This window comes from Colletotrichum orchidophilum, assembly GCF_001831195.1.
Source record: "Colletotrichum orchidophilum strain IMI 309357 chromosome Unknown Scaffold_59.1, whole genome shotgun sequence".
Lineage (NCBI taxonomy): Eukaryota > Fungi > Ascomycota > Sordariomycetes > Glomerellales > Glomerellaceae > Colletotrichum > Colletotrichum orchidophilum.
This window is the reverse complement of record NW_019173015.1, coordinates 61,851-89,721: the sequence shown is the minus strand read 5'-3', so window position 1 is coordinate 89,721 and position 27,871 is coordinate 61,851. Positions and strand designations below refer to the sequence as shown.

At 54.6% G+C, this 27,871-nt stretch overlaps 10 protein-coding genes across 10 annotated transcripts; 5 read left to right on the top strand and 5 right to left on the bottom strand.

Annotated features, from left to right (window-relative positions):
- Positions 1 to 569: 569 nt before the first annotated feature.
- On the bottom strand, positions 570 to 1,474 carry CORC01_07354 (uncharacterized protein; the record flags this gene model as incomplete). Its single annotated transcript, XM_022618991.1, has 2 exons — positions 570 to 795; positions 849 to 1,474. The coding sequence occupies 2 exons, from the start codon at positions 1,472 to 1,474 to the stop codon at positions 570 to 572; spliced, it is 852 nt and encodes a 283-aa protein (XP_022474454.1).
- Positions 1,475 to 2,956: 1,482 nt separating this feature from the next.
- Positions 2,957 to 5,019, bottom strand: CORC01_07353 (C-type cyclin; the record flags this gene model as incomplete). Its single annotated transcript, XM_022618990.1, has 3 exons — positions 2,957 to 3,808; positions 3,860 to 4,067; positions 4,139 to 5,019. 3 exons carry the CDS (start codon positions 5,017 to 5,019, stop codon positions 2,957 to 2,959), a joined length of 1,941 nt encoding a protein of 646 aa, XP_022474453.1.
- A 771-nt stretch (positions 5,020 to 5,790) lies between these two features.
- Positions 5,791 to 6,437, bottom strand: CORC01_07352 (uncharacterized protein; the record flags this gene model as incomplete). The annotated part of the gene is made up of 2 exons (XM_022618989.1): positions 5,791 to 5,953; positions 6,280 to 6,437. 2 exons carry the CDS (start codon positions 6,435 to 6,437, stop codon positions 5,791 to 5,793), a joined length of 321 nt encoding a protein of 106 aa, XP_022474452.1.
- A 157-nt stretch (positions 6,438 to 6,594) lies between these two features.
- On the top strand, positions 6,595 to 7,252 carry CORC01_07351 (uncharacterized protein; the record flags this gene model as incomplete). Its single annotated transcript, XM_022618988.1, has 2 exons — positions 6,595 to 6,984; positions 7,079 to 7,252. 2 exons carry the CDS (start codon positions 6,595 to 6,597, stop codon positions 7,250 to 7,252), a joined length of 564 nt encoding a protein of 187 aa, XP_022474451.1.
- A 347-nt stretch (positions 7,253 to 7,599) lies between these two features.
- CORC01_07350 (palmitoyl protein thioesterase) lies at positions 7,600 to 8,592 on the top strand (the record flags this gene model as incomplete). The annotated part of the gene is made up of 1 exon (XM_022618987.1): positions 7,600 to 8,592. The coding sequence occupies one exon, from the start codon at positions 7,600 to 7,602 to the stop codon at positions 8,590 to 8,592; it is 993 nt and encodes a 330-aa protein (XP_022474450.1).
- A 206-nt stretch (positions 8,593 to 8,798) lies between these two features.
- On the bottom strand, positions 8,799 to 10,062 carry CORC01_07349 (uncharacterized protein; the record flags this gene model as incomplete). The annotated part of the gene is made up of 2 exons (XM_022618986.1): positions 8,799 to 9,908; positions 9,997 to 10,062. 2 exons carry the CDS (start codon positions 10,060 to 10,062, stop codon positions 8,799 to 8,801), a joined length of 1,176 nt encoding a protein of 391 aa, XP_022474449.1.
- A 2,994-nt stretch (positions 10,063 to 13,056) lies between these two features.
- CORC01_07348 (transcription factor Tos4) lies at positions 13,057 to 14,628 on the top strand (the record flags this gene model as incomplete). Its single annotated transcript, XM_022618985.1, has 1 exon — positions 13,057 to 14,628. The coding sequence occupies one exon, from the start codon at positions 13,057 to 13,059 to the stop codon at positions 14,626 to 14,628; it is 1,572 nt and encodes a 523-aa protein (XP_022474448.1).
- Positions 14,629 to 17,117: 2,489 nt separating this feature from the next.
- On the top strand, positions 17,118 to 17,375 carry CORC01_07347 (uncharacterized protein; the record flags this gene model as incomplete). Its single annotated transcript, XM_022618984.1, has 1 exon — positions 17,118 to 17,375. One exon carries the CDS (start codon positions 17,118 to 17,120, stop codon positions 17,373 to 17,375), a length of 258 nt encoding a protein of 85 aa, XP_022474447.1.
- An 832-nt stretch (positions 17,376 to 18,207) lies between these two features.
- On the bottom strand, positions 18,208 to 21,393 carry CORC01_07346 (uncharacterized protein; the record flags this gene model as incomplete). Its single annotated transcript, XM_022618983.1, has 1 exon — positions 18,208 to 21,393. One exon carries the CDS (start codon positions 21,391 to 21,393, stop codon positions 18,208 to 18,210), a length of 3,186 nt encoding a protein of 1,061 aa, XP_022474446.1.
- A 1,402-nt stretch (positions 21,394 to 22,795) lies between these two features.
- CORC01_07345 (uncharacterized protein) lies at positions 22,796 to 27,827 on the top strand (the record flags this gene model as incomplete). The annotated part of the gene is made up of 3 exons (XM_022618982.1): positions 22,796 to 23,089; positions 23,148 to 27,479; positions 27,549 to 27,827. The coding sequence occupies 3 exons, from the start codon at positions 22,796 to 22,798 to the stop codon at positions 27,825 to 27,827; spliced, it is 4,905 nt and encodes a 1,634-aa protein (XP_022474445.1).
- Positions 27,828 to 27,871: the final 44 nt, after the last annotated feature.

The following is a 27,871-nucleotide window of genomic DNA, read 5'->3' as shown; positions in this document are numbered from 1 at the left end:
ACTTTGTATGGCTACTCTGTATCCATGCACAGATTTGCGTAATTCTCTTCTCTGCCGGCTTCCTCTAGGAACCGGAATCATTCGGGGCCATAATGTACATACCAGATAAGAACAGTCAGCCCTAAGAGGAGGCAGATTTCGTCAGATATCATCGGCTGAAAATTGATTCCTCGATGATATTGGTGCGGGAAGTCGCTTGTTTATTGGTGATTGGTAACATCGCCCAGAAAGCCTTCATCTTAGAAAAGCCATGGGACCTTTTTCTGTCAGTTTCCCTTGAGATTAAAACATGCTCTAGCTCCATTCTCAGATCAGAACGGGATCGCGGGGAAGTAATGCAATTAAAAATTGAGTTGTTCTTCACGAATATGTAAGAATCTATAGGCTTTCAAAGCGAAACGTGGATCCTCTGTATGGAGGACTGAGAGGTGGCATGGTGGGTTGGTGTACTTTGTGTGCTCATACCGTCAAACTTGGATATAGTACTGAGTGCTGCGCCATGAAAAGCAGAACTCCGAAGAACCTCGAGAACCGCTAGCTGTGCTGCTGGTCGATCTGGAAGAGCTGAATCAAGTCAGCCCATTCATGGCTTCCGATGCATGTCTCTGTCTAATGTGTCTTTGCAAGTTGTCCATGCGGCCGCCTCGAATGCTGGCTGCACAAAAGTAGCAAGTAAGCGATTCCTTCCGGTGAGCAGCCTTATCGTGCCTCTGAAGGTCTCTGGCAGTGCTGAACTGCCGAGAGCACTCGACAACCTCACAGACATGCTCCCGGATGTGGCATCGCAGATGCTCCCTGTACCAGATCAGTTGGCATGTGAAGATGTAAGGCGCTACAACCACACGAACCTGATTCGTTTCGCGTCTCCACGGAATCTTTTACAGAACGGGCATGCACCTGGTGTCGACGACCTATCCGAATCGGGGTTACCCTCACGCCTCTCGCTTCTAGCAACCAGGGGAGATGGGATCGGAGAAGCCCAGACAGAGGCATGAAGATGAGTTCTTTCTCCGTCATTTTGTTCGTGGGTAGGAACGTCTGGGGTGTTCACTACCGTGGGGTTACCGAATCCGGGAGCTGGGGCAGCTTGGGCATACTGAAAGGGCTGGAGCTCTGGCAAGTTTATGCCATGGAAGCTGGGCTTGTCATACGTGTCCGGAAGCATCACATTTGGCCGCTGACTTGGCAATGTAGCATTGCCGATGATGGGCAAACTGGAAAAGATCTCTTGAGGACTTTGGAGATTGTTCCCTCCCACACCGCCAGAATCCCGAAATTCAGGGTGGCTAACAGCCACTTTCAAGCTGTCGAAGGAACATAGGGAGCTGTTTAAGCCAAATATCTTAGGATTTCCATTTAAATTGTCGACGCTGTGATGATACAACGGGCCAGCAATCGCCCACGTGTCTCCGTTATCAAAGGACCTGCTAGAAACATCGCTATGCTGGTATGAGGCGTGAAGTGAGCTGAACATGGCGCTGTTGTAGTTTATATCGTCCCAAAGCAGACACCCTTTGTCACTTGATGACTGGACCGAGGCTGAGCGTAGGGGGCTATGGTAAGGACTCTAAGGTCAGCAGTCATGTCTGATAATAATGCAGTAAGCCTTGAAGGCAGGATACCTACAGATTCTGCGACCAGGAAGCGGCTGGTTGGCATAGACGTTCCTCATCTCCGGGTCCCAGACTGTGATCAAAGTAGGTCAGATCTTGAAACATGTTGACAATGTAAAAAACTCTGTCTTCTTGTTTCCTAAATTGCAGAAAGCGGAAACCTACAGGACCAAGGGTTCAACCTGCGTCGGGGAGAGTTTTTATACCAAACTGTATTATTTAGTCGTGAATTGTCAAGACTGTTAGCAGACGATGAGAATTGTATCCGGGGCGGGATCAATGCCACATGTAGGTCTGCTTGAATTTTGTCTGCGTGAGAGAAACATTTCTATGACGGTGCGAGGTCCGACTAAAACCCAAATGGCAAAGGAGCGCTTGTTCTCATGCAGTGTGGCCTCCAGTGACGACCAAATTTTCACAATATCTTCGACTGGTTTTTGAGGCCACACCGAACATGCACAGCACAAAAGCATCCGGCGTGATGAGGTGTTAATACTGCCTACGTGTGAGTTATTTCCGGACAGTCTGGCTCGCTGATGACCTCGGAAGTTCCAATCAGTCTGCCTGATGATGGGTGGAAAACGCCCGGTCTGCCAGCTCATGAATCGAAAACCTGCACATGGGAGGCCACCCAACATTGGCAGTGGCCTACATACAGCATGCACGTCCAACTCAGCAAGCCACCTACCCAGGGCGGCTTTGAAATACAGGCAAGGAGACCCCCGGCCTTCAACAGGAGCACTCTCATAACTCGCTGGTTCGGTCCTGCTACTTCGGTTTGTTCGGTGTGTTGTGATCCAAATTGCCAAGGCAGCCTGCTTGATCTCCGTCGCCTCTTCATCTTGATTCTGGTCCGGAGCCTCAACCAGAGACAGCCAGGCTCTCTTGCCCAATCAAGCCAATGACCCTGCAAGCCCGTCCTCGTACTCGTTCGAACCGTTGAGTACCAGGCACATCTGCTCGACGCTGTGCTGTCACTGAGCAATCAAATACGAAGCCAATAGCAGAACCTTTTGCAAACTTGCTTTTCAATTCCTATCTGCTTATACAAGCCTTGCGATATGAATCGTACTTCTTACCCTATGACGTACGGGTGGAACCGTCAAACCACCAAATTAGGTAGAAGTATTCTTTCCTTTCCGAAAAAAAAGCATTCCAAATTCTTTCCCATGGGGTATCTTAAGGGACCGTCAACGCCAGATAACTCGGACAAAATTGCTTCCTTTCCATATCCATTCGGTTTGCAGAACCTCTCTGTCTTTGCTGTGCCATGGGAGTCGTCGGCAAAAGCGGTGGCAAGAGAAAGATTCAAAATACGGAAGCGATGGTAGTGAAAGTTGAGCTTAGTAGTAACCGCGGCCCTTGGCACGACCGTGATGGTTACGACGATGATTACCGCCCCAACCGCCGCCGCCGCCGCCGCCGCCCTCATGTCGCTTATCGCGGTGGTTGTTGTTGTTATGGTTGTTATTGTTGCCACGCTCGGGCTCGATGGGAACCTCGACCTCGACCTCGTACTCCTCGTACTCGTCGCGGTAGTAGGACTCGACCTCCTTGCGCTCCTGGCGGGCCCGGTCCGGGTCAAAGACGAAGCGCATGGTGCCGTCCTGGTTGCGCCCGTTGCGCTTAGCAGAGTTACTACCAAAGAATGAAATGTTCTTGAGGACGGAGACGCCATTGGAGAGGTTCTCGTCCTCGCCGCCGTCGCAATTGGTGCACCAGTGGGCGTAGCGCACGAGGCCTGGCGTGTTGTCGACCTCGCTGTTGATGACGATCTTGACCTCGATGAACTTGTTGAGGTCAAACTGGACGCCGAGCTTGGTCGACTTGCCGTGCTGGGTGTAGAGGTCGAGCAGGTCGAGGACTGTCTCGACGACGTTCTGCCGGGTCGTGTGGAAGTCCGCGTAGTTGACCTTCTCAAACGCGTTGATGCCTCGGCCGAGGAGGCGGGCGCTCAGCTCCAGCAGGCCTAAAGCCAACGCGTAGGTGGTCTGCTTGACGGGGGCAAATGTCTTGTAGAGGTCGACGCTCATCTCCATGGCGGTGGCGAAAACGTCCTTGGACTGGGTACCCAGTATCTTCCTGGTTGCCTTGAGCAAAGCGGACTGGGGGTAGCGGCAACGGAAGTCGAAGCCGACGGTCTCGAGGACTAGGCGCTCTAGGCCGATGATGATCTTGGATGGCTGCTCGAACATCTGCGGTTGGGTTAGTGATGGCCATGCAGCGTAGTACCGATTCTCACGCACCTTGTCATCCTGAGTCGTGGGGTGGTCGGGATTCTTATTGTTGTACGCAGCGCACAGGATCTCCTTGGACTTCTTGATGGTGTCCTCGACCTTGCAGGCCAAAAAGAGACAGGCCATGGCGGCATCTTGGTAATTGTACTCGGCATCGCGAAACGATAGTCGGAACCAGTGGAAGTAGACACACGCTGTGTCAAACGTCTTGATAGGGCTGCGAGAGAGGTCAGCATCACCATTTGGACTAGGCCCCCTCAACGGGGTGGAGGAGAGGGTTTGACGAACACACGCAGCATGGTGCGGACATTATCGATGAGCTGCACTCCCTGGAGGCGATAGTTATCCTCCCTAGCTGGATCGCTCTTGTTGTCTCGCAGCATACGTCTCAGTCTCTGCTCGCTGGTGAACTGGCAGGATACCTGCATGTGCCCAGGGTGCGGACCCTTGGGCGCCGCGGGCTCAGAGGCAGGCGCAGTAGTCGAGTTGTTCGTGGCAGCAGCACTCTGCGCCTTGGGGCCGGAGGGAGCCATTGCGCAGCTGCCGTTGCCGTCGCCGTCGCAATCTTTGCCAGCCGTGTCAGAATCGTCCTTCAGTGTCTTCTCGTTATCGTCCTTGAAAGCGTCGCCGCAGTCGTAGTCGCAGTCGAGGTAATGGCCGTCGTCGCCTTGAGTGTTTGAGTCGCAAGAGTCAGGTTCTTCGCCTGGGCCCTTGGCCGAGTACGTATGTGGGCTGATTGGAAGCTTGATCCAGCTGTAGTCATCGAACCAGACCTTATCTCCCTCGAGGGGCAGGTCAAGGGTGGTCTCGTCTTTGTCAAGGTTGTCGATCTGGTCCAGCGTCGCCTCCGAGATTTCGTGTCCGAGTGCCTTCAAGACCGCCTTGTAAATGTCCGGCAAAGTCGCAGTGGGGTGCGTGAAAGGTGCAGGAGCTGCGTCCACGGCGTGCCAATCGACGTGTGGGTTCTTTTTGCGCACGGACCGCGTCTTCCAGTTCGGGTGTTCCACCACTCGGAGCCGGAAGCGGGGCGGCACAACCGTCCGGTCTTGTCGATGTAAGACCCGGATCAACTTGGGATGTCCATCCACAGTAAAATCCAGCTGCTTCGTCTCTGTAGTTCCGGGGATTGAAGAGTTGAAGGGAACATAATACCCGTTGAGAGCGATCATCCCGACTGGGACCACTCCGGGAGACTTCATCTGTACTCGTCCACGGTGTTAGTGCATGGTAATACCTCTCTTGATATCACCAGGCAGCAAGAGGGCTCCTGATGGACGGCCAAAGTCCAAATATTGTGACCATGAGCACTAAAAACGGGGAAAGAATTCGATCCATCACCCAAGACACAGCACCAAATTGGAAGGGTTTTCGTGGAGGTTTGGAAAAGAAGATGGAGGAGGTTCAGGAAGGAGGGCGCGGAGAAGCAAATATGGCATGGGAAAGCAACTTGCCATAATGTCCGCCATGATGTTCGGAAAGGGGAGAGCAAAATGGTGCGGAAATTGAGCTTGTAGTCGGCCGACAGATATGAATTTGCTCGATAATGAAGGCGACCTGAGATAGTAAATGGAGAGCAAGGTAGTTTGAGCAAGGGACTGGAGTCGTAGATCCCGAGTACGACGTACAGACGTCGAAAGGGGGCAGGACTTTAGAGTAGGAGCAACAACGGCTTTGTAAAATTCGTAATAATGCTAAGATTGTCAATATCGAGATAAATACGCTCGAGAGACGAAGACGACGGCCGGGGCAGTATAGCGAAACTGTGGTCACTCAACGACGAGAAGATCGTCGAGATGTCGGGTTTGAAAGCAGGAGGTGAAGGAGAAAGCAGCAGGTGTTTCCGCGTCTATTATTCCAAGGCAGGCTCGGTAGACCGCCTCCAAAGATAAGGTAATTACAATAATACTCGTTCCTCCCCTCAAACATATTTCCGTTTCCACTTAGCAAACTTGAAGAGGCCAGCCTGCTCTCCAGCCGCGGTGGGGGTTGAGGTGCGGCTGGTTAGGCCTTGAACCCGAGCCGTATCGACAGTGGGACTTGAGAGTCCGTCTTTTGAACGCTCCTCTGCGCAAATTGAGCATAAAGACCAGTGACAGGGGGTGTCTAAGGTGGAGATTAGCCAAGTGCCATACCTCATGTCTTTAGACAACAAGGGGTCGAAAGGAGAATATTGGAGTGTTGCTTGGTTTCATTGTCTGTACCCAATCTCGTACTGAAACGTAATTGAGAGAACACAAATCGTCAAGCAATGGTGGCATTGTAGGCGTAAGTAGATGCTGAAAGAAGACAAACATTTTCATATCACTGGTCTACTTGTAGCACCGAGCAACAGGTTGGCGTATCCACCTCCATCCCTTGACATCGCATTCAAGGATATTGATAGAACCGTCGTCATCCGCCCCCGGTGCCGCCCCGTCGAACCATCTTACTCGTCGCAAGTGTCCTCCGTCTGAGGAATACGTCGGTCGATGGCGGGAACTTCCGGTGCAACCGTATGGGGGTCCAGCGTCGGGACCTTGAACGTCTGCAATGGTGCCGCCAGAACGGCGACCGGGAAGAGGACGTAGAGAACCTTTGAGAACTGCATAGTGGTCGGTTGATGGTCCAAGATGCAGAAAACGTCCGAAAAGGAAGAGATGAAAAGACAATGCAGATGAAAGTCGTATTTTTGGTTGGCAGATTGTAGAGATGCAGTTGTTCAGATCAGATAAACTCGACGACTCTGCAGATGGATATTTCGTTCGATGAGCATACCCGTTCCCTTGTTTCAAGCGCCGTTCGAGAAGGGCCGTCGCCAATATTTATGGGCCGCGAACCGCCACTTACACAACCTCACCCAACCGTCCCGCCAGCAGAATGGTTCGCCCGAACACAGCCGTCCGAGCCAAGACCGCGAAAAGATCGGCCGATCAACGTCGTCCAGCCACAAGGCTATTTCATGCACCCTTCGGTCTGCAGCGTCGTCAGCTGGGGAGGCGAGGGGAGAGATGCGTGAAACATGGGACCCTTCTTGGGTGCATCTTGGTCTTGCACCGAGAGCGTTTCAGAGAGCAAGGGATCCCGCCAACCTGGGATTCACTCGCCACTGCGCCGTTGACGGCTGGGGAGTAGCACTCGAGTCACCAAACATCGAGGTCCGTTCTACCGCCATCCGGTAGCGACTAGCTCCCAGGGGCGAGGCCGACACTTGAAAGGCCCGACGGACTTGACCATAGCTGTTGGTTCTAGTCTGCTGCGAACCTGGCGGAGGAGGATGTCGGACCTCCAGGACCTTTGGCCGACGTTGACAAGGAGCCTAGCAGGCCTAGGTCAGAGAGAGCACTTGGCCAAAGAAAACGCCCGGGAGCTGTCGAGGTTGGAGCTCCTGCGACGCTAACTCCTTCAGGCTCGGGAAACTCGTGATTTTACGGCACGGACCACTCGGGCATGCTTGCTGAAGATGACGGGTTTTCGGAACATCCCCCAGCCCACATCTTTGTCCGTGGCCAATGGGAAGCTCAATCGATAAGTCAGCACTGCAGAGAGGCGGCAACGGCCAAGCTCCTGCTCAACCAACGGCGCAGCTGTACCTAGGTAACCCATGGCCCTGGTGTCGTCAGCTTTCCCTTTGCCACAATCCCTCCATCCCTTTGACATCAAAGAAAGACCAAGACGTCTCCTGGAAATAGGCCGCTCCCCCGCATCATAACATTAGTTCAGCTTTGATAGTTTAGGCGGATAAGCAGAAAAGAAGAATACGAGAATTCGCAATGAAGTCCCTCTCCATCCCCACGCTGCTCACGGTCGGCTACCTAGCCACCGCCGCCTACTCGGCCGCGACCCCGAAGAGACCCCTCTCCAACGACGCCGACGACCACCCGATCCCGCTCATCGTCTGGCACGGTCTCGGCGACTCTTACGACGGCGATGGCATCAAACGCCTCGGCGAAGTAGCCGAGGAGCTCAACCCGGGCACCTTTGTCTACACAATCAAGGTCGGCGCTGACCCCAACAGCGACCGCTCCGCCACCTTCTTCGGCAACGTGACGACCCAGCTCGAGGAGGTCTGCGCCGAGCTCGCCGCCCACCCGATCCTCTCCACCGCGCCCGCCGTCGACGCCATCGGCTTCAGCCAGGGCGGGCAGTTCCTGCGAGGCTACGTCGAGCGCTGCAACAACCCGCCCGTCCGCTCCCTCGTCACCTACGGCAGCCAGCACAACGGCATCGTCGAGTTCCGCGCCTGCGGCGATGGTGACTACCTCTGCAAGGGCGCCATGGCCCTCTTGCGCTTCAACACCTGGTCCGGCTTCGTCCAGAACCGTCTGGTACCCGCGCAGTACTACCGCGACCCGCAACCCGACCAGTACGAAAAGTACCTCGAGTCGTCCAACTTCCTGGCCGACATCAACAACGAGCGCGAGCTCAAGAATGTCCGGTACGGCAAGAACCTCGCCAGCCTGGCCAACTTTGTCATGGTCATGTTTGAGGACGACACGACCGTCATCCCCAAGGAGACGGCCTGGTTTGAGGAGGTCAACGGCACCGAGAGTCTGCCGCTGCGCGCCAGGGCCATTTACAAGGAGGACTGGATCGGCCTGAGGGAGCTGGACCGCAAGGGCGGTCTCCGCTTCCGCCAGATCCCCGGCGAGCACATGCAGATCTCTGATAAGACGCTCAACAAGACCATTCAGGAGTTCTTTGGGCCGTTCAAGAAGACCTTCAAGGCTGAGAAGCAGGCCGAGGTTGTCTTCGAGGAGTTGTAATGGGAATCAATCACACGATGGTAATGAAACAAGGTGGTGCAAAAGGGAAAATTGTACACTAGCTCTTATTGATAAAATTCTAAGCACAAGTTCTCATGGTTATTTTGTCTGAACCAACGCCGTACGCCTCAAACCATGCATGGTATAATCCCCGCACGTAATCCCTCCTAATTTTTTTTTCGGTAGTCTCCGTCTTCAAAGCATGCCTAGTTGTCGACAGCAGCCTTGGCCTTGGCCTTTTGCTTCTTCAGCTTCTCCTTGCGCTCAGCAATCTGCTTGTTGAGGTTCTCGTCGTCGCCCTCGGGGAGGGCCTTCTGCGCCGCCTCCTTGGCTGCCTTCTTAGCCTTCTTAGCCGTAGGCTTGGTCGCGGTCTCGGTCTCGTCCTCGTCGGCGGCCCCGATCGACTTGCGCTTCTTGCCGACGTTGGCCTTCTCCTTGATAGCCTTGGCCTGCTCGCTGTCGTCGGCGATAATGTCCTTCTCCTCGAGCCAGAGCTCGTCCGTCAGCCAGATGGGCAGAGCGGCGGTCTCCTGGCCCTTTACGTAGATACTCTTGACGTTGGTCCACTTCTCCGGTACCCACTTCTCGATGAGGGCGTTGACGACGGCCGTGACGTTCTCGGCGACCTGCTTGGGCTTGAAGCCGGCGTACCCTATCCGGATGGCGGTGTTGGTTGACGGGGTCAGGCTGACGAGGGCGGAGCCGATGGCCTTCTCGACCTCGGCGGCGATGTCCTGCGGCGTACCAGCGTTAACGGTGCCGGGGGTCTTTGGCTGCTGAGGCTTTGCGCGCTTGCCGTCGGCGCCGCGGGGGGGCTTGGCGGAGATGACGACGGGGATGGGCCGCTTGGCGGTGGTCTTGTAAAAGGTCTTGCCGAGGGCCTTGGGCAGACGGTTGACGATGCGGTCATCGGCGAGGAAGACGTCGTGCTCGGCAAAGAGCTTGCGCTGGGCCTCGTACTGCTTGAATTTGGATTTCAGGTGGCCGAGGTCGACGACGCGGGTGATTCGCTTGCGGAGGGCCTCGGGGAACTCATCCGAGGCGACAATGTTCTTGTAGGCGCGCTGGGGGTCGGCGGTGATGAGGCATATCGTCGAGTCCTCGTCCGAGTTGAGAGGGTGAGGGAGGGTGATCTTGCCGGGCTTAAGGCGGGCGCTGTCGGCGATGTGGCGCTTCGTCGTGAGGGTCAGCCAGATGGGCTGCTGGGCGACGTCCTCGTTGTCGTCGGCGAGCAGGTTCTTCTTGCCGGATTCTTCGGACTTTTCCTTGGCGGCCTTTTTGATGTGAGCCAAGAGAGCCTTGGAGGCCTTCAGGGTCTGGCAGTTTCGCGCATGTTAGCGATCCGGGAATCTTAAAAGGTTGCGCTGGTAGCAAACGGGGGAGAGAACGGGCAGTATAGCTTACCTGTTCGGGGTCAATTGAGGGCGTAACATCTTTCGATGCAACGGCAACGGTCTTTGAGGGAGCCATGGCTGGGGTTGACGGGTGTTGATGCTCGTCTTGTGTTTTGTTCTGTCTGTAAATTTCAAGCGACACTCAATCTCTGCGACTGTAGAGATGGTGGGGGCGACCAGAAATCTTTAGACCGTCGTCCAGAAATTTTTTGGCCAAACGGCAGGGATCATAACCCGTCGGCAGATCCAGGGCGCCGGTGCCGATGGGTCCGTGCATACGGTCTGACCGAGGTGAAGGGTTCGGTAAAGGACTGTCTTTAACCGCAACCATCGCGCCGCCGCGACCCGCTCGTTTCTTGGATGCCGACTCGAGTGCACATATCGGTGGTTCTGTCCTGCTATTGAAGCAGTTGTTCAAATCAGTGGCCCTGAAGGAAGAATTTCCCCTCGAATTGACGGTCAGATATTGACCACAACGCACACGGGTTGTACCTGTCCTGACGCGTTGAGTGGCTGATATCGCGTCTTCAAATGCAAAGTCAGCCGGTTGACTACCAGGTTAGCAGCAGACAAGCGCGCTCGGGATCACTTTCTTCTCATATCTCTCAATCACAATTACCATGCATATAAGAATTGCCAAGTGCTTTGTATATTCATCAAAGCTGTCCACGGACAAATATTAATTCAATTACTTGGTTCTTGACACACGAGCAGCATTGTCTCAGTCTGAAAACGGGTCCTGGCACCTCTGAGTCTCCTTGGCGTGTGGGCAACGTGGGTTGTGGGCCGGACTGCCTTGGTCCTACTATGTATGCACATACCAACGAGATTTTCAATCCAATTGGGAACGCCGGGATCATCATCTGTCAAAAGCCTCAGCGGGTCGTGTGAGAAGAAGCCTAAGGGAGCGCGACTTGCTTTAGCGATGCGGGGTGCCGGAACGCGATGATTGACGGTTCGGGAGACGTGGGTTGCTCAGCACGGCTTTCGGGTGCGTCTGGCGTTTCTATCCTGACAGCTCATTTCCCCCGTGCTAAGATAGTCAGATTCGCACCGGACGCGTTGGATGTCGATTTTCGCAACATCAAGGCAACGGGCTACAGAATATCCATAGATAGATACGTGGCTTACCGATAGAGATAAAGGAGCCACAATCGTCAGATTTGAAGTGGGAGAGTGTGCAGACGTTATATCGCCATTTCCAGGGTTCCTAGGCTAGAAGGGCACTATACGCGCAGCAGACACGGTAACGCGATGCTCGTTTCAACCCCTTCGAATTGCATTGCATGGTCAGCCTGGAACGAGGCGAGCCAGGCCAGTGGCTTAGGGGTGTGCCTTGTGGGATCTGGGTTACCGCATCCCAGTCGATGGATGTGAACCAGAGTCTGACCAGACGGGCGGACTTTGCACATCCATGACGCTCGTGGCAGCAAAGGGAAGGCGGATATGCCGCAGGAAAGGCAAAAGGCCGCGCTCGGAACCAATGAATTGGAAGGAGGGTTTTAGACGAGAAGCGGTGCAATATCTTGATTTGGGGGTCTGAGTGAGGCCCAGGGATGGACAAAGGACCCGTGAACAGCGGACATTTGTGGAAGGCATGGCCCTTTTGTACAACAGAGACGTCAGCTATCCGTAGCTATCTAATGTACTGGTAATATAAATTGCAAGCCTCTTGTTCTTGTCCTCGACACGCCATTCCGAGGTACCTTGGTTCAGCTACCTTCCTGGTTAGCATAGATCAATCAATCCAGTCAGGCTTGGGCTGCGCTGGGGTTCGAATGGGTTAGATGGTTGGACTGAGTGGGCTCTCCTCCACTGGTGCCATGGCGTATGGTGCTTCGCGGCGGCTAATCGTGTTCTTCAGCGCTCTTCGCCGTTAGACGGATAGCCCCTGTGCCCCTGTAACTAATGTACCTTGGTTCATAAGCTGGAAGGAAGGATGAATGCTGACCATCGAGAGCATGTGCGTGTGTGGTGTAAGAGAGACGCGCACCGGAAGTGGGACTGGCCAGTATTGGATTTTTTCTCTCTCGCCGTGTCTTACTCGTCTCTTACCCAGAAAAAGCGTGTATGGTGGAGACTAGGAGACTCAGACGTGATTTCGGGGAGGCTGGATCGGGGGAACTCGACCTCGATGAGGGGCATATTGGCCATTGTCCGGTCTGGAAACTGCAGGATTTGCACACGAAATAACGGGAAGAGAAGAGGCGGTCTGCGGGTTATGAACTTCAAGAACAACCGCCTCAGTAAGAGTGAGAGAGAAAAAGAGTTGGTGATGGAGGAACAGACAAATGGCAAACGAACAGCAATTAAACTCCAAGATTAGCGGGCAACCGCCGATTCAAGCTCAGACAGCGGCCCGCGTCCAGCGGCCATGGCCTGGAAACACGGTCATCTTTAGCGCATCTACCCGCTGTGGTAGTCCAGCTACACGCTATAGCCCGTCCACCTTTAGCGGGCACGCGACCTCCCTCCCCACTCCATGGTACCTAAGCACAACGTGCCTACAGGTCCCGTCCTGCACAGCATAATTCGGCGCGCGCCCAGCACACGCGGAGAGACGTGGACGCGCGAGAGACACGCTTCCGTTTTTTTGGGCAGGGCCCCCCTCAAAAAGGTCCAGGGCCGCACCACCAGGCCTCCTTCAACCAGACCTGCAACCACTTTGACAATTTTTACCCTTCTCTCTGGTTTATGCTTGTGGCCAGGCTTGGATCCTAGAGACCCTCAAGCATCGACTTGTCGCAGCTTTCGCCTCTCTCCTCTCTTTCTATAACCTCGAGACCTCCCTACTGTATATCACCTCGACAGCCTGCGTGGTGACCAACTCCTGCCGGAAGAGCGAGTCACTTACACGCTTACCCGCACAACGCCAATATCCCACGTCCGATTCCTTAGTCGAAGCGACACCCGCGCCGAGATAAACGCGCCCACCTCACATCGTCTTGCAAGGAAAGCAATTCCAAGAAACTTGAAGAGGGAGGGACACTGCAAAGGAACAGACAAGTCTTTCTTGACACGAGGACCGGCCCTTTCACTCTTGTCGTCTGGGCATGCCGTCGTCGCCATAATGCTCGACTCGTCGCCCCAACCAAAGACCCAGGAGCCCACGCTTCCTCTGGCCGGCACCAAACGTCCTGCTCCGAGCCTGCTTCCGGCATTCGAACCTCTCTCTTCCTCCCCCGGCTTCCCTAGACCCTCCAAACGACAAGCCCGTCCTGCTTCGGTGGGAGCAAGCAACGCGTACCTGAAATATCCCACCCCGATCCCGACCTCGAGTACCGGCATCCTATCTTCCTCTCCGCCCCGCGTCCACTCAAGACCTGGTGCTCCGTCTCGCGCACTCTCTGCCGTCTCCGAACGCATTCCCCTTGGTGCCGTCAGCTCCATCGAATTGAACGAGAATGGCGAAACCCTCCTCATGGGCCGCTCTAGCAACTCGTCCCACTACCAGCTATCCGCCAACCGCCTCGTTTCCCGCATCCACGTCAAGGCCCGGTACGTGCCTGCTCCTTCGGCCCTGGAGCCCAACAAGATTGAAATCATCTGCAATGGCTGGAACGGGCTGAAGCTCCATTGCCAGGGCCGCACGTGGGAGCTCCTCAAGGGCGACTCCTTCACGTCCGAAACAGAAGGAACTGAAATTATGCTCGACGTTCAGGACGCCCGTGTCATGATCCAATGGCCGAAGCGGGACCGTCGTGAACGCCTCGCGAGCCCCGATGAGTCTGCCTGGGGTGACTCGCCTCCTCGCTCCGCTGCCCGTGTCGCCGCCGACCTCCTGCAGTCAAGCCCCTTGCGCCGTCCCTCGCGCATCGAGTCTCCAGACTCACCGACGGCTCATCTGAGCAGCTCGCAGCGACTCCAGGCCCTGTTGCCCAGGGAAGATGGGGAAGTCCACATCTATGAGGACTCGAGTGCAGATGAGCCCGAGCTTCCCAAGCTGGTCGACTCCGGCACCATCATTGGCCAGAGTTTCGCTACCGAGGCCACCAACTCCTTCTCGTCCGAACTTAGTGAACCAGAGGACGAGAACGACCCCGACGAGGAGAACGACCCGATTGTCCACTCTTTCGGGCCATTTGGCGCAGATATCTCCAACCGTCTGGCCTCCATCACCACCTCTTCTCCCAAATTCCCTCCCTTCAAGCGGACAGGCCTGCCAACGGTCCGCGACGAGTCCAGACCCTCTAGCCCCATCTCCGCGCCGCCAAAGTCGCCAGAGGAGGCAGAGGAGGGGGAGGTGCTAGAAGACGAGGAGGAGGAGCCCAAGGCAGCGGAGCCCCCCTACGAGAATCCCGCCGTCCGTAATCATGTCGTCAACCAGCTCGCCTTTTCGCGTCTGTCGTCCAACCCACTTTCAACCATCATGAATAATCTGCCGTCAGAGGAACGGAAGGGCTTGACCAAGGACCAGCTCCGCAGTCTGATCGAGGCGACGGCATGCATTGGCATCATCCAACGCCAGGGCAAGGACGCCGCAGGCAAGCAGCTCGAGAGCGAGTACTACTACGTCCCCGAGTTCGACGACGACGACCAGCGCCGTCTTGCTGTGACAGACGGTCTGCGTAAGCCTAGCCTACGAGCGTGTCGCAAGCAGCACAAGGTAAGCTTTGAAAGACCGCGACATGCAGAGGTTTGAAATTGACACGTCGAAATTTAGCAATACTACTGGAAGCGCCCCCGTACACCTTGAATTTTACCCCAGCTTTCGCTTTTCATCCCATGATTTTTTGGGGCTCCTACGCCCATTTTTGCCTTGCTGGGGTTGAGCGGATGCCGCGCATACGCCGCGCAGGCCTGTCAATTCTCCTCTTGCACAACACCTTTTTACTGTTGATACCTTGGCTCTGAAGCCACCATTGGGCAAAACGACTCGTGCGTACTGGCTGCATAGCGCAAGGCGTTTTTTCTGTTTTCGAACTTCCCAAGTATTACTACTGTACGATTCCACAACTACTATACCTTCGGGGGAGCCTCCTTATTTTTATCCCAACGATTCCCACACACAGAGAAAACCTTTAACACGCCCACAACCCCGACCCCGTTAGACGAGATACATGCAGCATTCCCGCGGATCCATCCAGGTTTATTCGATTTGGAAGCGAGGAGTGTGTCTTGATTTTGCTGGATTTTTCTTCTTCTCGCATGTTCGTCATTTGGAAGGGCCTCTTGATTTTGATGCGTTGTAAGAGAAATGAGGAAAGATGGGATATGAAATGGACGAGGCCGGGAGGCCGGTCACGGAAATGGAAATGATGACGGGTAGGACGGACGGGCGGACGGGACGGGTTGGATGGATGGATGGAAGGGGTTTAGAAAAGTTGACGACTCGCTTCAATCAGAGAGGTCTGGCGAATAAAATCATGTTCTTCTATACACTGGTGGTGCATACCTATGTGACTTTGCCCATGACTTGATATTCGATGAGGGTCCTTTTGGCAGATGAACAGACTCTTTGTTATACTGAGCTTTGCTGTGTACGTATCCATGCCCATCTAGAGATGCATTGGAGGGAGGTCCACGCTTGTCACGCGCTCATCCCTGCCGCGTCTAGCTCGTGCCAAAAAACACACTCATTCCACTCGACTCCAATTACATGGATCCTGACTCTGCGTTTTCCCGCTTTGCAATTATCAAAGATTATGTGATTCGTCAAGCATTTGGGAAACTACCTTGGTTAGTAGAACGCGAATACCAACTGATCACGACATAAACCACTAATCAGAAGCTATTTTACGTGCAAAATGAGGAGGAAGAGGAAAAGATGCAAGCCGGAATCTGCAGCGTGATGTCGTTTTGTTCGCCGCTCCCCGGAGCTCGTGTGGGGCCGGTCACATCATGCACGGACCATAGTTGCCGATAACATCCGATAAGCCTAAAATTGAGGCTGGGCCGGGGTCTCGAACTTTTTTTCCCTTCTTCACCCCGCAATGACGGCGGTGGTGGTTGGTTTCATTCGACTGCTACCATGCTACCTAGGTACTTACCTGCTCTTTTTACTCTAACAAACGAGAATGAACCGCCAAAAGCTTCCATGGTGGTTAGGTACTCTGTTGAGTAGGATTCGGTACCGAAGGAACTACTAGTAGAGTAGCTTGGAGCTATCTACGTAACAGGGCGCAGCCTCGCCTTGGTGATGATCTGGGGAAGGCGGTGATCGGAGGACATGTGCTCGAGACGCGGTATATTGGATGCTAAGGTTCACTTGCAGAGAGCCGCCGATTGCTCCGATCACAGATGTCGGTGGCGACATGTCTGGCCCCTCCTCCACCGGTAGCTCGTCCTACCTTACGACAATGGACATGGGAAAAATAAAATGCAGAGGAGCACAGGAGCTATGATGGCAGATGGCTTATACGGCACTAAACCCGCTGATCTGATCATCGTCTGATGCAGATATCCCACCACCACACCTGCTGTGCGTGTGTGTGCCCATGCTGAAGGCAGGCAGGTAGTTTGTGTGTCTGTGTTGCAAAGCCAAATGTCATGCTTTAACGGGTTTTTGGAACTGGACTTTGTCATCCCATCACTAAGGTAGGTAGGTACCGATAGTTAGTCCTTGTGCGCTTCTTCCTGCAGCGACGATCGCCGAAAAGGGGTAGGAGGAGGCGTGAGGAGGGGAGGCAAGGAGGGCAGGAGGGTTAAACACATCCGGAAAGATGTGGTGCGGTGGTGGTATGTGTGTGTGTGTGTGCGTGTGCAAGGCAAATTCGGAAGGCGCATTGGACCCTGGAGAAGAATGAAAGAGAGACGAGTGAGGCTAACAGGAAGAATAACGTGGTGTAAGGTAAGGTAGGAAGCTTAAAAGATCTGCTTTCCCTCGCCTCCCCCCACTCTCTCGTGATGCTCGCCTGGTTCCGTTGCTCCGCATCACCTGTTGTCGTGTAATCAAACCTCAGCATTCCAACATATCCGAGTATAAACAATCCTACACTCCCCTCGACCAACCTGACCTGTCCATTGCAGACCAAAAAGGACTACAACCATTCAAACATTATCATTGATCCCCAAAGTCTACCGCAAACAAGAGAGAAAAACTTCAACTACATTTCAAAACCATACCCTACTACAACAAACAACCATACCCCTCCAAAGACCTCCCAGTAAATACAACCTCAAGAAACGAGAATGGCATCCGAACAAAAGACCAGCCAAACCGCCGCCGCGACCCCCGACATCTCCAACTACACCACCTCCCCAACGACCACGCACCACCACCACCACCAAACCTCCTCCCCGCCGGCAATCATCGAGTCCACAACAAACAGCTGGAAACCCTCCTTTGAGCGCCGCCAGAGCTGGAACCAGGAGGATCAGAAGCGCGCGCTGCAGATGAGCCACATTGAGGACGTCAAGACTGGTCCCGGCTTCACCGAGCGTGGATAAACGGGGGAAGGGGGAGCGCGCGCGCCTGTGTGTGTGTGAGTGTGTGACGTCGATTGCTCGTGTAAACTTTTTGGACCACCTTGTTTGGGGACTGTTTTGAGGGGCGGAGCATTGAGAGAGCATTACTGCATTGAGATTGGGGTTGTTGTTGCAGTCTTCTATGGAGATGGACCACAGATATTGGAACTGATGGGAAGATTGAATACCTACTCGCAACAGGCATCTTTTGGTAAGATTCCTATACCTGAACAATAAGAGGGGGGATGATGGACGTGGATGAAATGCCGTTGGGAGGCTACCTTAGGAAAGCGTGGCGTTCTAAAATTGCATCGTAACACCTTTCCAACCCGTATTTATTATCAAATTCCTGCTTTGCGTTCAACCCCACCACATCAATATGTTTTCGACGTGCTTGAAAATTGTACATACTGCTTCCGTAGGGTGTCTTACAATATAAGTACCCAGGTCTAGGTAGCCACAGTGCTGCTGCTGCTGAATAAATGGTGGGCATGCATGTGGCTAGGAAAGCCTTCACGAGCAATGATCCTAACCGTCGAGAACCCTCAACTTGCATCTGGGAGATGTTCAGCTTTTGCATCATCTTCATGCCGTATATCGTCTGCTCTGATTGGAAGGTCTCTCGAGAGCACAAAGGCGATTGAGGTCTGTGACAAGAGTGAGAAGTGATCATTGCATCATTGAGAATGCTATTGATACAATTGAGAGAGTTTGCCTGGCTCGTACGGCAGCCGAATCCTACAACCGGGAAAGGTATATACCCCTCCTAACGAAATCCCACATCAATCCGCCAAAAAAACCCCATGGCATCTGCCTACAAGCCCCTGGGACCCTGGCCGTCTTTGCCTCCTGTCTTGAAGTACTCTCCAACGACACCAATCGCGTAAGAAATCCCACCTACCCACGCCGCGCCGAGAACAATCCTCTTGACCTTGCTCCTCTTCGGCCGCTTCGGAGGCTCAAAGTCCCGACTGTCACATGACATCGTGTGACGCCTCAGCGGACTGAAGGGCGGTGGGGGCTTCTCTGTGGTTTCCGCTCCCGGGTAGTCATAGTTGAGGTAGCCTGTAGGACTGGAAGAGTAAGCGCTTGGTACTACGGGGTCGCTCCCCATCATGTCGATGGGGTTCACCTTTGGCGCCTTGTATGTCGTCGGCTTCTCGATCGCAGGGGAGAAAGGGGTGGCAGCCTGCTCCTTGGATGCCGTCTCTGCCTCGCGGACCTTGCGAAATACCAGGACGTCTCCGCTTCCGGAAACAATTTCGTATCCCTCCTTTTGAAGAGTGCCAAAGTAGGGAAAGAACTTGGTCGGGTTCGACAGCCGAAGAATCACCTCCGCAGGTGTCAACGGTGTTGCGCTGTCGGGGACAACCGACGCCGTCTCGGCCGTGTTGATAGCCTGCATCGTCGGGTCGTATGCAAGGATCTTATAAATGGTGGGTTCCCGGGGGGTCTCGGTTGTGGTGGAAGCCACCACGCCTTCACTCTTGGCGGCGGCAACGGCCTCGTGTGCGGATGAAGAGGCATTGTCCAAAGCGTCCGTCACGGTTCCGTACGTTCGTACATAGGAAGGCCAGGTCTGCTTACCACCGCACTCCTCAGAGTAGCTCACCTCGAGGCCTTGCGGTTCTTTCGAGTAAGGGTCAAATTGACCTCTCTTTCCAGTTTTGCGGGTGGTCCTGAAGGAAGATGATCGTTCGAGAGCTGGCTCCAACTTCTGCTCCAGTCTCGGGAAACTCTCGTCAAATGACGCAGCCTCAACCTCGTCTTGGTTTTTGCTCTCATCAACCTTTTGACTGTCCGCAGCAGCCGCCACAATGTCATTCCAATTCCGTGAAAAGTCCTCGGGAAAATCCCTGACATAGTTGCCAGTGAGGTTCTCCTTCTTGGAAGGGATATGGTCCCAAGCCTTGTTCCTCGACTGTCGCACTGCAATACGAGCGGCTTTGCTCGAGATATCCCAATTTACAGCATACCTGGGAAGATCGGCCTCGAGAATCTGTCTGTTCGTCGTGCTATACTCTCTCCGGGACTGGCCTGACGACGTCGGAATCTTGGCCCGAACATCGCTAGCACGGAGCAAGTCCAGGTCATCGGCCCTCTCCTTTTCTGATACCTGCGTATGAGCAAACGACTTGCGTCTGTTTGCCTTCGCAGCGATCTCCGCATCAAAATCACCCAACCCCTTGGATACGGGGTCGATAACCTCGGCAGGTTGGCCATCGGGCTCGTTGTATCGGTAAGAATCGTACTTTTTGGCCTCGTCAAAAGTTGTTTGATCCCAGTCGTTTTTGGGCCGTTGGCTTTCGGGCTCGTTATATTGCACAGGCTGATGCTTGGCCGCATCTTCAGGCTCAACCGCTGCAATTACGCCCTCTGGTGGCGGTGCATCCCCGCGATTAAACTCCTTGGAGTATGTTCCCAGATCCTTGTACTGCTTGGAAGCTTCTTCAGGGTGCACTGGCGGCTTACCGTGTGGTTCATTCCAGCCGACGGGGTTGTATGCGTCGAGGTCTGTGTAGGCCTTGGATGCCACTTCTGGGTGGATGGGAGCCTGCCCGTGAGGCTCGTTGAAAGACATGGGGCCATATTGGTCCAGATCGGTGTAAGCTTTGGAGGCTTCCTCGGGGTGCACGGGACGCAGGCCTGAAGGCTCATTGAACGATTGCGGGCCATATTTGTGAAGGTCGTCGTAGTCTTTTGATTTCTCCTCTGTGGAACGGGGGTGTAATCCCTCAGGTTCATTAAAACTGCTTGGCCCGTACCTGTGGAGGTCGTCATAGGACTGTGTCTCCTCCAAGACGTCCTTCTCGTTGTGCATCATGGGGCCGTACTTGTGTAGGTCGTCGTAGGGCTGCTTCTCCTCCACCACATCTTTTTCATTGTGCATGATAGGGCCATACTTGTGCAAATCCGAGTATCTTTTCTGTGACTCCGGAACTTCGGCGTTTTCGTTGTGCATCACCGGACGGTACTTGTCAAGGTCTTCATATGCCGGTTGGGAGAGCTCCTCGGGCGGGCGATCGCTCAGTGAAGGGTTGGCATATTTGCCGAGATCCTCATACTTGGGTGTCGCATGTACCTCTTCCAGAAAGTCATTGAGGCCCACAGGTGTGTACGTGCCCAAGTCATCGTACTTCGGCTCCTCGGAAAGTTGCTTAGCATCAAGATTCTCATCCATGACCGGTTTGTACTTGTCGAGATCCGCATATTGCGGGGTCTCCACAACTCCACTACTGGACCCAGCTTCGGCCCACGGGGCAGTATCGATGGTGACATTGCCATACTCCTTTAGTTCGTCGGCTGGGGGGACCCCGTCAGGAAAGAAAGGCTCTTGGGTTTTCTTATCCGAAGAGTTGTCAAAAACCGACTGGGGCGCGTGCGAAGAGTGCATTCTTCGGTTCGTGATGGGGTCGATGTCAGACAGGACGTCGCGGCCGGCAGCAGCCGTGTACTTGCTCCTGGTCTGGCCACCGAGATAATTGCGAATGTTTTGCAGAGGGGACTGCCACAAGTCATATTCCAAAGGATTGGCGCGCCTGCCGGCGAACAGAGCATTGATGGCACTGCGCTCGACGTCCTCAATGTTCTGGCCCGGCCGGGTGCCTGGGGTTTCGCCCGATCCACCCTTCTTCACGTCCTCCTCTCTCACGTATCTGCCACCAGAGCGGGTATGGCCTTGTCTGATCCAGCATTGCGCCAATATCTTCTTCATCACGATTCTCGAATTTTGAGCACGCGAGTTTGGGTCCCAGGACAGCTTGCGATTGATCGACTCCATGTACTTGTATTTGATCTGGCGCTGGCGAAGACGTAGCTGACGCTGGACGTCGGGATCCAAGTAGGACGACCACGCACCGAAGCGGAAGCCGCGAGTCTGACCATAATGGCTCGCCCTCATTGGTATCTGGTTCGAGCACACCAATGCTCCCATTGTGGAGGCTTTGCCGGCGTAGAGGCCGCCCGCACGCGGCGAGGAGCGAGAAACGGTGGCGAGCATGATGATGGATTTGAGGTTTTTGCCTTTACCATGCTCCCGAGACTGGTCGCATCCAGAAGTCAGCGAAATAAATTTCCCAATGAGAGAAGTCTGAAACTGCGGACGCAGTTTGCTATCTCGAAGGCAGAAAGCGGCCGGCCAAATGCGGCAGCGGGCACTTGGACTCAAGCGCACGTGAATAAACCGGAACGACTTACACGAGGGAGAAGTGAGGGGGGGGATTGCTCGTATCACCACCCGCATGTAGGCTGTGGCATACGATGTTGCTTGAAGCGCAGAGTTGAAGAGGTAAAATTGAGATCAGTCCGCCACCTCCGCAATGTAAAGAGGAAGCAGGAGGGTTGACAGGAAAGAAGTAGCGAGAGTTCAGAAGATAGACTGGACCGATGGGACAAGATGGGCCAGAGGGAGCAGCAAGCGGCAATCAGCTGCGACTGGCCGGGTTGGGACGTGGTAGGTCGCAATGGGGAAGCGGACCCATAGTTACCGCTCCCTAGCGCAGTTCCCGCACTATCTTAGGTAGGCCGAGTGGGCACCGTGGGCTGAGGACCACTGGAGAGCCTTTAGCAGGGCAGTTTGCGGGGTAAGGTAGCCTTTGGGACAATGGCCCTCTTCACTCTTGGCCGAGGAACGCTTGAAACCGCCGAACGACACCCAATTAGTGCAACTGGCCAGTGACGCAGGATGCTGAGTTCTGCCAGTGGCTGGAGAGTGGAGTAGGTTGGGGTTGTGATAAATGCGGCCCAATCGACGTCTATGGATAAGGTAGGGGTAGGGAGAGCACTGACACCCGCCTGGGCAGAGTGCACGGGTGAAGCCAGAACTTGACAAAATCACGTGTGAGATGCTGACCTAAGACTCGATGTCTGGACTTGGCTTCCGCTTACCTAAGGTAGCTTGAGGTATGACAGCATCATCGGGTAGGGAGCTTTGGCGGGGCATGTTGGCCGTTTTCATTCGCCGCTGTTGCACACTGACCGGGGGCCAAATTATGCACTCGGCCTGAGTCAACTTCCAGTGCTGCTACTTGCAGCGCAGTAAGACCCGACCTTTCTCGTCAAGGCTGCGATTGCGACCCGAACTTTTTCCCTTTGGACTCGACATTCCTTTGGTCTTCCTTTGCATTCACTAAGATAGGGGGCGACTGAGTCTGGGGAAGACTTCATTTTGCTTATAGACGTTCCACGCCATCTCCGCTGCCAATTCCTTTCGCTACCTGTCCGATATTTCGTACAGGGAAAATAAGGTGGTGCCGTATTTCGCATTTGTCCACTGTAATTACCCCGCCATCGTCATTTTCGAGGTCTCCAGCTGCTTCCTTGCGCCGCGCGAACTTCTGCACTGAGCTGCACCGAAATCTCGACAACAACACTCACAACACAACCTGCACTGATAATCGAATATGTCGCGTGCCTTTGGAAAAGGCAGCCGACAGTCCGGCGCAAGGGGTTTTGGCAGCTCTGCCCCCGGTGGCTTCGGCGGCTTCTCCTCTGCCGGCGGTAGTGGCCTATCTTACCTCTCCGAACCTCCCGACTTGACCCCAATCTCGGATGCGAATGTCGTTGTTTCATTCAAGAACGTCCTCAAAAAAGATGCCACAACAAAAGCAAAGGGGCTAGAGGACCTCCTCGCCTACGTACAGGCTCACCCATTCGAAGTGGACGGAGGCGCAGAAGAATCTATCTTGGAAGCATGGGTGCGTTATTCCTAGGAGATGACAAGTTTTGATAAACTCATGGTAACGTGTATAATAGGTACAAATATATCCTCGTACTTCGATAGACAACTCTCGCCGCGTCCGCGAACTCTCTCACACCCTGCAATTTGAGTTAATGAAGTCAGCACGGAAGCGCATGGAGAAGCGCATCCCCAAGATCGTCGGTGCCTGGCTCGCGGGCTTATACGACAAGGACAGAGTTGTGTCGAGGGCGGCCAACGATGGTCTCTCCTCGTTCCTTAGCAGCCCAGAGAAAATCGCGCTGTTCTGGAACAAGTGCCAGTCGCAGATCTTAACATATGCAACTGACGCTATCCAGGAGACGAAGGACACACTCAGCGACGAACGTTCCACGACAGCCGACGATGCTGAGGCTAAATACCTTCGCGTTGTAGGGGCGAGCCTCTCCCTTGTACTTGGCCTCTTGCAAAAGCTCGATTCGACCGACCTTCAAAAGGAAGAGGAGGCATACGATACCTTCTTCGCAGAAGAGAAGGTCTGGAAAAGCGTGGTTACGGGCGACAGTTCGGTCAAGAAGACGGCGTGCCAGCTGTTATGGGTGTCTATCGACAAGAGACTTGACTCGGTGTCCTCCCAGATTTCCCGCTTGAAAAAGGCCTTCATCGCCGAGGGACTCAAGAGCAGCCAAGCAGGATCGTCTGTCGAGTATGTCAGGGTCCTCACAAAGTTGACGGCCAAGTTCCCCGAGATTTGGACGAGTTCGAGCGAGAAGAAGAACCCGATAACTAGGTTGAATGGGTTTTTGGAAAAGGGTTCCCAGAGCAGCTCCGCCAAGTACTGGGAGCACCTCGAGCACCTGATCAAGGCCATTCCAACTGAGCTCTTCACGGTCGATGCTTCAGCTGACGCGCTCAAGTCAATGAGGACGGGAATCACAAGCAGAGAAGAGCCGCGGATGAATGCCACCACAGCGTGGACCTGCTATGCTAGAACTACCAAGCACCTGCTACAGAATTTCCCTTCAGACGGTCAAAGGGCGAAGCTTGTTCAAGAACATCTTTTCCCTTTGATCGAGCATTTCCTTCTACCGACACCTGAGAATACGTCATGGGAGATTGGCAGAACTGGACGGCTTCCCGTTCTCGGTGAAGTCTACGAGGTCTCGGTCGACCCGTCATCCGAGGCCTTAGTTCAGGCAACAACTGACAAGTTGGAGCTGCTTTCGTCAGCGTTCTGCAGCAGAATATCCAACTCGCTCCCTGAAATTTCAAAGGACTACGAAAAGTCTCAGGAGGCTATTGCTTCTGAAGGCACCCGTTGGTTCTCCCTGGTCGGCCAAGTTCAGAAGACGATTCCCACAGACAGTCTCTTCAATGAGCCTTCAAAGACCATTATCAAATGCAGCTTGGACCTTCTCGCAAACAGAAATCTCAAGCCATACGGAGCAGCAGCAGTGCTCTACAGCGTGAGCAAGAACGCTCCGCGTGTATGGGGAGATGCAGAGGCTGCTCGAGCTCTGGAACAATTCCTATCAACGCAAGGCCGAGACCGCATGGACGTCGTGATGACTTCGCGGTCTGCTTCTGATCTATTGAACTGCGTGAATGCCTTGGGTACTCTCGAGAGGCAGGAAGAAAACTACGCGGGTATCTGGAAGACCTGGATTGAAGCTTTGTTGAGCTTGTCCGATGACAACCAGGCCGTTAGAGGCATCGAACGTCTGATTGCCAACCAACAAGCATCAAAGCTCTCCCAGTCACACGTGCAGCTCCAGAAGTTCCTCGAGTCTAAGTGCTCCAGCACAGCCCGCGGAGAGCTGGACTCCTGGAGCCTGTTCGAGACAGCCTTTGGCAACAACGCTGTCGCCGAATCAACGGCCAAGCAATTAGTAAATAACAGTGTATCGGCCTTGTCACAAGACAAGCACCACTCTGTTCAGGCCCTTCGCTCCTTGGAAATTATTGCAAATAACAAGCCTGGACTGTTGTCTCAGGATGAGTCAACTCACATGGCGGTTGTGACTGAACTGCTGGGACTTGCCGAACTTGACGACAGAGCAATCTCTTCTCGTGCGACCTCGTTGAGAGCGCTACTGGAACAGCCCGCCGATGGCACATCGCCAGTTGCCGCCATCATCCAGAGAAATCTCGAAGACGCAGGGCCACAGTCACTTGGCATCGAAACACTGGTTCAACAAGCGCTGCAGGCTTCCCATGCTGGGTCTATCGCCATTGAGGACTTGTTCCCAAGCACGAACGTCTGGATGCAACAGCTCTCCAAGTTCTTCCAGGCCAAGCTCAACCCATCATTGTCAATCACTAGCGGCTTAGCGGGCGCTCACTTCTTGGTCCAACCTACCGAGCCAGAGCAGCGTCTTCGCGTGCGCAGAGACCGAGACGGCCTTTCTGTTCCAGCCAGAATGGCGTCCTACACCTCCAAGCTCTTGTCGTCGGACATTTCGGTCTCTAACTTGCCTGAAAGCTTCCAGGTCGAGCTGCTCTACCTTCTTTGCGTCTCAGTTCAGATGGTATCGGACCAGATCACATTGATGGACGAGAACAAGCTGTTCCTGAACCTTGAGATGGGAGATGCTCTTACCTCGGCTGAATCATTTGTCTCTTCCACCCGTCTCACTATCAACGCCATTGCGGAAGAAGCCCAGGGATGGAGAGACGGCTCGGAAGCTGGCTCGACGAAGCTGGTCAACGGTCTCATCGCCATCATGACGCAGGAGACGAAGGAGCTCACGCCACTGGGAGTCTACAGCGCTAGAGCGCTGAGCGATGTCTTCCAGACCCTTGCCGAGAAGCACGGGTTCCCTGTTGCAGGAGACGAGAAGATCAACCAGCTAGCGACATTCAAGGCCACGCCACCGACGATTTTGGCAGCGACGGCCGTGTTTGCCGGCTTCGGTGAGAGTCTGGAGTCGTCAAAAGCCGTCAACAACCTGTGCAACCGTCTTGTTAGCGACATTGCGGGCGCTAGTGTGGAACCTGAAAGGGTAGAGAAGACGCTGTTAGTCCTCGTCCTCCTCAACGCATGTCTGCAAGTCTACGAGGTCGGCGAGGTTCCCGTGGCGAACAACCGCATCGTCTTTGCCGTTCGCCAAATCACGTCTTGGATGGACGATATTCCTAGCCTCACCCCCGCACTGTCGACCGAGATCTGCAGATCATTACAGAGGCTGCTCCCAAGCATGAAGGATGTATACGGCTCGTACTGGGAAAAGACGATCGAGTTCTCCACCGCGCTGTGGGCAAGGGCATCCGACGACCGTCTCGACGACTCGCTGTCGTACATCCATGCGTCATTGAAGCTCTTGACCACTTTAGAGACGCTATCGGAGCCGAACGATGATCTCGTGGATGCCCTCAAGGAGTTCGCCGAAACGAAATCACTCTCCCTCATCGAACTCCTCAAGCTCGACCGCGAGAAGAGCACACAACCCCTGGAGATCGTGGACGCCCTCATCTGCAGACAAGTCAATAAGATCCCCCTGAAGCATATTACCGACCTCTCGGACCTCTACGGCCTCATCGCCGCGGACTCCCGCTCGATCCAGACCGCGGCCTTCAACCTCCTCCACTTCGCGCTCCCTGCGCGCCAGGAAGAGCTCTCGGTCAACGTCCTCCTCGACAAGACCGACGCCCGCCTCCCCGACGAGCTCCTTTCCCTCCTCCTGGATGCGCCCACTCTGGAACGCTACCCGGACGAGGTCCTCGCGCAGTTCCCCCTCGCGGTCCGCTCGTACCTGCTATCATGGCACCTCATCTTCGACGCCTTCAGCACTGCCTCGCTCAAGGTCCGCCAGGACTACACGGAGCACCTCAAGACGGAGAACTACATAGCCCCGCTCATGGACTTCACCTTTGACGTGCTGGGCCACTCAGCCGCGCACCCGCTGAACCTCGAGAGGGAGGGTCTGACGACGCAGCACATCACCTCGTACAGCGTCTCCCTCGCCGACGCCGAGTCGGACGAGCGGAACCTGCACTGGCTGCTCGTGCACCTCTACTACCTTACCCTCAAGTACACCCCGGGCCTCTTCAAGACATGGTACCTCGACTGCCGCTCCAAGCAGACGCGCATCGCGGTCGAGGCCTGGATGACGCGGTACTTCTCCCCCATCATCGTCTCGGACGCCCTCGACGAGGTCGCCGCGTGGGCCGCGGCCCAGGAGCCACCCGCCGACGAAGACGAAAAGGAGCTCGTCGTCAAGGTCAGCAAGGCCACCAAGGAGATTACGGCCGGTGTCGAGATCGACGAGAGCCTGGCGTCCATTTCCGTCAAGGTGCCCGCGAGTTATCCCATCGAAGGCGTCAGCGTCGTCGGCATTAACCGTGTCGCGGTTAACGAGCGCAAGTGGCAGAGTTGGCTGCTCACGACGCAGGGCGTCATTACGTTCTCGGTAAGGCTCTCCCCCTTTCTCCGTCCCAATTGCCGTTTGTGAATCGAATACTTACCAGAGACAAAACAGAACGGAAGCATCATCGACGGCCTCTCAGCCTTCCGGCGCAACATTGTCGGCGCCCTCAAGGGCCAGACCGAGTGCGCCATCTGCTATTCCATCATCTCCACCGACAAGAGAATGCCCGACAAGCGGTGCACGACGTGCAAGAACCTCTTCCACCGCACATGTCTATACAAATGGTTCCAGAGCAGCAATCAAAATACGTGCCCGCTGTGCCGTAACCCCATCGATTACCTGGGAAATGATTCCAGGGCGCGGAGGGCTCAGAGGGACGATGAATATTAGCGCCTCACGCATGATATGAGGTCGTATTAAATAACGTCGAAAAA